The sequence below is a fragment of the Melanostigma gelatinosum genome, assembly GCF_949748355.1.
Source record: "Melanostigma gelatinosum genome assembly, chromosome: 19".
In the NCBI taxonomy this organism is placed as follows: Eukaryota; Metazoa; Chordata; class Actinopteri; order Perciformes; family Zoarcidae; genus Melanostigma; species Melanostigma gelatinosum.
The window spans coordinates 5,570,960-5,578,853 of NC_136652.1; the positions used below are offsets into that span (position 1 = coordinate 5,570,960).

The 7,894-nt window shown below is 42.2% G+C and overlaps 2 protein-coding genes across 4 annotated transcripts in view; one reads left to right on the forward strand and one right to left on the reverse strand.

The window, feature by feature from the left end:
- Positions 1 to 4,146, forward strand: part of katna1 (katanin p60 (ATPase containing) subunit A 1) — a 33,956-nt gene extending 29,810 nt beyond the window's left edge. For both annotated transcript variants that reach the window (XM_079291304.1, XM_079291305.1), the window contains exons 6-11: positions 641 to 746; positions 831 to 989; positions 1,345 to 1,471; positions 1,654 to 1,788; positions 2,502 to 2,628; positions 3,404 to 4,146. In XM_079291304.1, the coding sequence (XP_079147430.1) occupies positions 641 to 746; positions 831 to 989; positions 1,345 to 1,471; positions 1,654 to 1,788; positions 2,502 to 2,628; positions 3,404 to 3,602 (853 nt within the window). In that variant the 3' untranslated portion in view covers positions 3,603 to 4,146. The remainder of the gene's footprint in view (positions 1 to 640; positions 747 to 830; positions 990 to 1,344; positions 1,472 to 1,653; positions 1,789 to 2,501; positions 2,629 to 3,403) is intronic.
- Positions 4,147 to 5,555: 1,409 nt separating this feature from the next.
- The window catches only part of ginm1 (glycoprotein integral membrane 1), a 6,813-nt gene continuing 4,474 nt past the window's right edge, over positions 5,556 to 7,894 (reverse strand). For both annotated transcript variants that reach the window (XM_079291440.1, XM_079291439.1), the window contains exon 8: positions 5,556 to 7,870. In XM_079291440.1, coding sequence (XP_079147566.1) covers positions 7,762 to 7,870 — 109 coding nt within the window. In that variant the 3' untranslated portion in view covers positions 5,556 to 7,761. The remainder of the gene's footprint in view (positions 7,871 to 7,894) is intronic.

Genomic DNA, 7,894 nt, shown 5'->3' on the forward strand with positions numbered 1-7,894 from the left:
TTGGGGTGGTAGTTGTTGTGGTGTTCATTGAGCAGCTTGGTTGGGGTGGTAGTTGTTGTGTTGTTCATTGAGCAGCTTGGTTGGGGTGGTAGTTGTGTTGTTCATTGAGCAGCTTAGATGGGGTGGTAGTTGTTGTGTTGTTCATTGAGCAGCTTGGTTGGGGTGGTAGTTGTGTTGTTCATTGAGCAGCTTGGTTGGGGTGGTAGTTGTGTTGTTCATTGAGCTGCTTGGTTGGGGTGGTAGTTGTTGTGGTGTTCATTGAGCAGCTTGGTTGGGGTGGTAGTCGTTGTGTTGTTCATTGAGCAGCTTGGTTGGGGTGGTAGTTGTGTTGTTCATTGAGCAGCTTAGTTGGGGTGGTAGTTGTTGTGTTGTTCATTGAGCAGCTTGGTTGGGGTGGTAGTTGTGTTGTTCATTGAGCAGCTTGGTTGGGGTGGTAGTTGTGTTGTTCATTGAGCAGCTTGGTTGGGGTGGTAGTTGTGGTGTTCATTGAGCAGCTTGGTTGGGGTGGTAGTTGTGTTGTTCATCGAGCAGCTTGGTTGGGGTGGTAGTTGTTGTGTTGTTCATCGAGCAGCTTGGTTGGGATGGTCACTCACCAGCCTTCTTGTGTCCCACTAGCTCTAATCACTGCACTGTTTCTTAGGGACAGCATTGCAGACCTGGTAGATGCAAAAAAGCTCCTGAAAGAAGCGGTCGTGTTGCCGATGTGGATGCCAGCATTTTTCAAAGGCATACGAAGACCGTGGAAGGTGCGAATTTAAAAAGATCTACCGGTAGGTTGCATTTGTTTTGAAATTTATATATATCACTAAACCTTATTTTTCTTACATTAGGGAGTGCTTATGGTGGGACCTCCTGGCACGGGGAAAACGCTTTTGGCCAAAGCAGTTGCCACCGAGTGCAGAACCACATTCTTCAACGTCTCCTCGTCCACGCTCACCTCCAAGTACAGAGGGGAGTCTGAAAAGCTAGTTCGCCTTCTCTTTGAAATGGTGAGACTTTCCGTACGGGCTTGGCCCCGATGACAACCAAGTCATGTTTTTCTGGGGTTATCAAATGTTTTGGGCATTTTTGGTATCCAGGGCATCATTAAGGTTCCGGAGAGAAAAGTATTGCACTAGTTGGGTGGCAAATGTGATGTCCTACCCTGTAGCCATAACTTAATAAGTAATGTTTTCTGTGAGTCTTTCGGTCTCGAGTGGTCGAAAGTCGCCTAATGAAACTTAAAATGTCTATATTATGATTAGGACAGGTACATGCAGACCTAATCTGAATTAGGCATCTGTTCTCACATTCTGTTCAACCTTATTTGACATTTGTACAATGACATGTTGTGATCTCGGTCAGGCTCGTTTTTACGCTCCCACTACGATCTTCATTGATGAAATTGACTCCATGTGCAGCCGTCGAGGGACTTCAGAGGAACACGAGGCCAGCCGGAGAGTCAAGGCAGAGCTACTGGTGCAGATGGACGGTATAATGACTGAGACAAAACGCAAAACACAACCATAAGTGTATCACCAACTACTTATCTTATCGTCGCTCTTAGAAATGCTTTAAGTATAAACTTAGTTTTCTGCAGTTTTGCCTGTTTCTCAGCATTTGAGATATACTGTGTGCAAACTGGTTTTAACTGCAAAATGTTTTTTTGTGTAGGTGTTGGTGGAGCGTCAGAAAACGATGATCCATCAAAGATGGTGATGGTGCTGGCTGCCACCAACTTCCCGTGGGACATCGATGAGGCTCTGAGAAGACGGCTGGAGAAGAGGATCTACATCCCCCTGCCTTCAAGTACACTCTTTATATATATATATATATATATATATATATATATATATATATATATATATATATATATATATATATATATATATATATATATATATATATATACTTCTTGACAGTGCGGTCTAAGTCTCACGATTTAAAAACGGATAGCGTGACTGAAGTTCCTGCCAACTTATGTGACCTGTGAGCTTTGACTGTTCAACAACTAGTGACCAGACAGACTACACGGGTTCAAACAGAAAGGCCTCTCATGATGTCTGTTATTGCAGCCTTATTAACTGCACAATGTGGGTTTATACCAGATTAACCCGCTTAGGAGGCCCTGGGGCCAAAATGAGCCCCCACTGACCCCCGCATACCTTGCATTCTGTATCCTGTCACCTTCAGGTACAGTGCACACAGCTTCATTATATTTAGTTTTGAGCACCAATAACCTTATGCTGAAATGCTATTCGAAGTTTGTTGTATGCCAATTTCTGGTATTTTAACTCAAAATCATTTAGGAAACTGCAACATGTGAGCACAATATAACCATAAAATAGAGTCTTAAAACTAGATTTTGACAAAGGGCCCCTCTACGAACAGGGCCTCAAGATCAGATTGCAATGCAGGACCACATGCCCTTATCATCATTGTTAATGTTGTGCTTCAGTGGTGCGTATTCCCAGGGTGCAACCAATGCAGAAGTGCCTTCAACTTGCATTTACTGTTTGCAGCCGACGGGCGAGTGCAGCTGCTCAAGATCAACCTGACGGAGCTGGAGCTGGCCAGCAATGTGGACTTGGACAAGATTGCAGAGCAGTTGGAGGGTTACTCGGGAGCCGACATTACCAATGTGTGCAGGTCAGCCACCGCCACTTTTCCCATCCTTCACAGGTCTAATGTTGATCTTTACAGTAGTTTCTGTTTTTTAACAGAGATGAAACAACAAATGTATTCACAAAATATGATCGTTGCTACAATATGTGGCGCCTTTCTCTCCCTGTGGATCCTCTCTGTATCAGATTCACTGTCAAATAACAGCAAAAATGTCATCAAGGAAATCTAAGAAATAAAATACAGGAGCTTTTTTGGAAGAATTGGAAGGTAATTTGCAGCTAAACTTTAGAACACAATTGGAAATTTGTCGTATTTACATTTCCTTATTCACTAGCAAGGACGACACTGTCGACATGATGCATGTAACCGATTTAATAATGATTGGGCACGACGGACCCCCCTCAAGAATGAAGGAACAGGGAGGGAGGGGCACAGGAAGTGCTAGAGGAAGAGAAGACGGTGAGGCGGGTATTTATAGGAATCCTGGAGGTGAAATAGTTGAGGTGGTCCTGAAATATATTGGCAACAAATCTTAAATGGGACCTTTTACTGAAAATAAGATTACAAATGTATGGCTTGGATTATGAATTTGAATGAATTTTATTTATATAGCGCTTTTCACAGACAGTAGTATCACAAAGTGCTAATTAGTACTTCAAGATAGTAAATATATTTAAGATTGCATTTAAGAGCACAATAAAAGGCTGAAAGGATTATTGTTGGAACTCAAGTCATTTGTGCCTCTATTGAAACCTTTGCTGAAAGTGTTCAAATGAAAACCGTCGTTGCTTTGCTACAGGGACGCCTCTCTGATGGCCATGAGGCGGAGAATCGAGGGCCTCACGCCAGAGGAGATCCGTAACATCTCCCGGGACGAGATGCACATGCCCACCACCATGGAGGACTTTGAGTCCGCTATGAAGAAAGTGTCCAAGTCCGTGTCTGCCACTGACCTGGAGAAGTATGAGAAGTGGATCGAAGAGTTTGGGTCCTGCTGAAAAACACCAGTATCCGAAACTATTGTTGTAGGATGCTGAGAGTGTGTGTGTGCGTGTGTGTGGCAGGTTGTGGTGGTGGAGTTTTCTGACTCATTCAGGTTGAAGAGTAGGTTCATATTTAAAAGTGGCACCTCTTCATATTGTACGTTATGTTTATGTTATGCAAAACAGGGACTCAAGACTCAACTTGATGTTTGAAAATGGTTATTTCTTACAAATTCCATTTCTTTTATTGATCCTGAAATCATCAACAAGACAAAGTCAACTGTAGCTTTGAGGAAAAACTGACAATTGTGAGGACGTCATTTTTCTTGCAGCACACTAGCAGTTGATTTCATTTCCAGAGATGTTTTCCTGCTACTTTACTCGCCCAAGTGTCATATTTGTTTTGTACCATTATATTTAATCGTATCAAATGTTATTCCTGTTTTGTATTTTTATCAAACGCACTTAATTTTACGTGTGTGAACTGTTTCTTTCACATTTTTGGAGATAACACTAGCAAAGATATTCCTGTGAATAAAGTTATTGTTTATGGATATTACCATTGTCTTGCGTGTAAGTTTATTGTTGGCGGTAGGAAAAAAGAACTCCGAGAACATGCTCAAACATTCACTTTCATTTATAACTGGCTGAACTACTGTTGAACCGTAGATACCGAGGAGACCGGTGTCTAACCTGAGAGAGGAGAGGAGGGAGGCTCGCAGTTGCTGTTCTCATTAACAAAAGATGGTGCAACCCTGGACATATTACTATCAAGGAACGTGTCTGCAGCCCGGGCATCGAACTTTCCGTCCGGATATGGAAGCATGCGAGAGATAAAGGGGCTGTTTTGAGCCCAGAAAATACCAGATTTTTTAAGGGTGTTTTTGAAAGGACAGACTGACAAGTACATTTTAAAAAGCACACAAAAATACATGTTGGAACTCTTGTGCTGGAGAAGTTTCGGCTACATTAAACCCACTTTTTTGACCAGTAATTGCCCTTATGCCTGCATGGTCCCTCACACATAGCCTAGGAAAACACTGGGAGTGATACCCGAAAGGTTTATCATCAAAGTCAATCTTGCCCATAAATCACGAGATCAAACAAAAACCATCCATGCTAGGTCCAGATTCTTTCCTAACGTCTCTGTGTTGCTTACAGTAGTTGCATTGTAATTTGTTTATGACTGCATTTGAGTCAACATGGGCCTAGTTTGTAGGTCAGTTTTCAAACTAAAGTCAAAACCTCAGTCATACATGGGCCAATAGTTTTAAGATGTTGCCGATGTGCAATATAGAGTATAAATATTAATGATGGTTTACAGGACTTCTGGTGGCAATTATATTTGCAGATAGTCATTAGAATAAAAGTATTGTGAGGTATCACGGTGACCCAGAATGGGTCCGGCCGCTCGGTCTTTATTGCATGACATCCTTCCCTCTTCTGTATCCTGTCAAACAAAGAGGTGCACAATGCTTTCGCTATATTTCAAATTATGCCCAGTTTAAAATGTGCTGTCTCAGTTCCCTCCACCTGCTCTGGTAGATTCACAGTATTTGAAGATGTGAGAGGGCACTTACTTCTTCTTGTCCAACACATCATGCTGTTGGGTGAACAAGAAAGCCAATAGACCACACTGGAATCACTAAGGTGGGATTTAAAGGCCCCCGACGCTGAAAACCTATTTTTTATTTCGGCAAATGGACGCCAGATGCATAGTTTTTAATAGCATTACCTTCATGTCAAATCTAACACATACAAGTCTCTCAGTATGTCTGCAATGTCAAAATGACCAAAACAGAGAGCATATAACTTTGGAGATCCACAACAGGAAGAGGAAATCCGGCAGCTCACTCAAACTTAACAGATAGTTTGAGTCCTCATCTAATATACTCACAATTCTGGGACAGAACAATGCAGCGAGTGTTCACAGTGTGCGCAACCACAATAATCACACAAGACAAAGGCTTGATGGTCATAAGGACAGCATTTAATCAGCAGGATTATAGACCCAAATACACAGTCCAGCTGTAATTCATACAATGTATGCACACAAATGTCTCAAAATAGTAACACATTGGGGTCTACCCCCATTTAAACAAAGAGCAAATCAAACTGTGTTTTTGTTATTTTATTCTTCAGCAACACATCTGGATTCATGCCTGACATCGTTTGCCTTGAAGGCTAATTTAGCGTCACCTACAGCACTTGTTTGTCTTGAGTTCATCTTTTTGGAATTTGAGGCTGAACCCAAAGACGGGTCGAGCTGTTTTGAGTCGTCATGCAGCTTCTTAGCTTTGCTGTCGAACTTGCTGATAGAACAGCAAACTGCATTCACTAGCTAGACTACACATGCACCTTTTTGCTAACGCAGTACATCATGCATTCTGCTCCGGGGAGACAATATCACAACCATAGGGAGGTACACAAGCTACGGAGGAGTATTAGGGCCATTAGGGACTTTTGCCTTTTTTGCATTTCGCAAATAAAGTCTAAATGTTAAGAATAAAGTTGGAATATTGAAAATAAAGATTTTTTTTCTCTTAATGCTTTGCCCTAATACTCTTCTGTACTAGCTGATGTTTTAAGGGTGTTTATAAAGAAAATAAAGACAAAAATAAATGTAAAAATAAAACAACAAAAACCATGTTGAAACACTTGGAGTTTTGGATTAATTCAACCCACTTTTTCAACCGATAATCAGCCTTGTGCCCACCCCCATGGTCCCCCACACATCATTTTTGCCCATAATCTCCAACAAAAATAACAAAACATAAAAACCATCCATGCAGAGTCAGTCAATTCCAGTTTTCACTCCAAACGTCAAAACTAAGTGCAGATTCAAATCCTTTAACAATAATTTACACACTGAATTTGCAGTGATGTCTTGTGCACACACTGTGTTTCACGTCGGTCCAGTTTAGACAATCTGAATAACCTCAGCTCCCCTCGCCATCATTAGTAACGGGAAACCACACATCAAATCAATCCCCTTAACTGATCGTCACAGAGGAGCTATGAAGACACGCAATCAATAGATGAGCCTCAATAGTGGAAAACAGGCCTTAAAGGGAGGTGGTTTTTCAGTAGTGACATTCGGGGTTTAAGAAGAGGCCTCACTGAATGTGCACACGAGATTTGTAACCAGACAGTAAGCTGCATCTTTTTCCTTTGAGCTCAAATATGACTTTACTTCATCCGAGCTATATGCAACAACAGATTCAAATGTAATGTCTATTCTTCTTTAGCTTCACTTCAAAAGGACGACAGACAGGAGGCATCGCCTGCCTCCCATTAAATAATATATTGAGGAAACTCATCCTAGTGCATCTGCTGCCTTAGTTTTCTTCACACTCAGCAGTGGGGTGTATTTTTTGGAGAAAAAGCCTAGTGTGAGAATAAAGTGTGACCTGTACAGAGCTGCTACATCTAGAACGTCTTTTCAGTGAACACAAAGACTTGAAATGGTTGGTTGGGTGCAGCCCCTGAAATGTCCAGTTTGTTCGTATTCATTTGTTGAACAGACAGTTCTCATACCTGTGTATGTCTTCGGTGTCCTCTAAGCCTGCCATTGTTGTTTCTGAGCACTTTTTTGGATGTCTCTCTAAATTGTTGAACGATTACTTTAAGTGCAAAGCCTTCAGCAACATCTATGAAACCGGCTTCTTGCGTTACATTTTATACGATAATGAAGACAGATGTGGAGTGAGCCACGTTGCTACGGCATGTTTTCGGAAGTGGGTGAAGCACACGTACTGAATTAGGTCATTTCTAGTAAAATGTAACTTGTTACTTTAAAGGGGAAGTAACGACATTCGCATCACCGCATCGTATGGAGTGCAACTTTGGTGACCGGCAATGTCGCCGCCTCAACCGCGCTCCACGGCTGACATCACAACATCAGCGCTGTGAATCGCTCACTTCCGTTGCCATTTTGATCATGGGACTAAATTTGAGGTGGACTAGCAGGAAAGCAGCCGTCTGTTTGGTGGCCTGCGCACTGCTCCGGGGCTGTTGTGCTTAAAGGGGTTAACCGAGGCGAAAACAAAACCGACCGCTTCACAAATGTGAATACAAGCTAGCGAGAAACGCTGATGATGTAAGACAGCAACCAAGGTTAAAGAACAAATAAGAACAAACTGAAGCTAAAGGAGCCGGCCAAGTCAATCCTCATTCAAGGCTTATTCTCGCCTTCTTCTTCTTCCTCTAATTCTATGCTCTCCAGCAGAATGTGCTTCTCGTCCTCCGGCATGAGAGTGACAGGGTTTACGTGGAAAATGTGCCTGCGAAAGAAAAGAAGAAGAAGA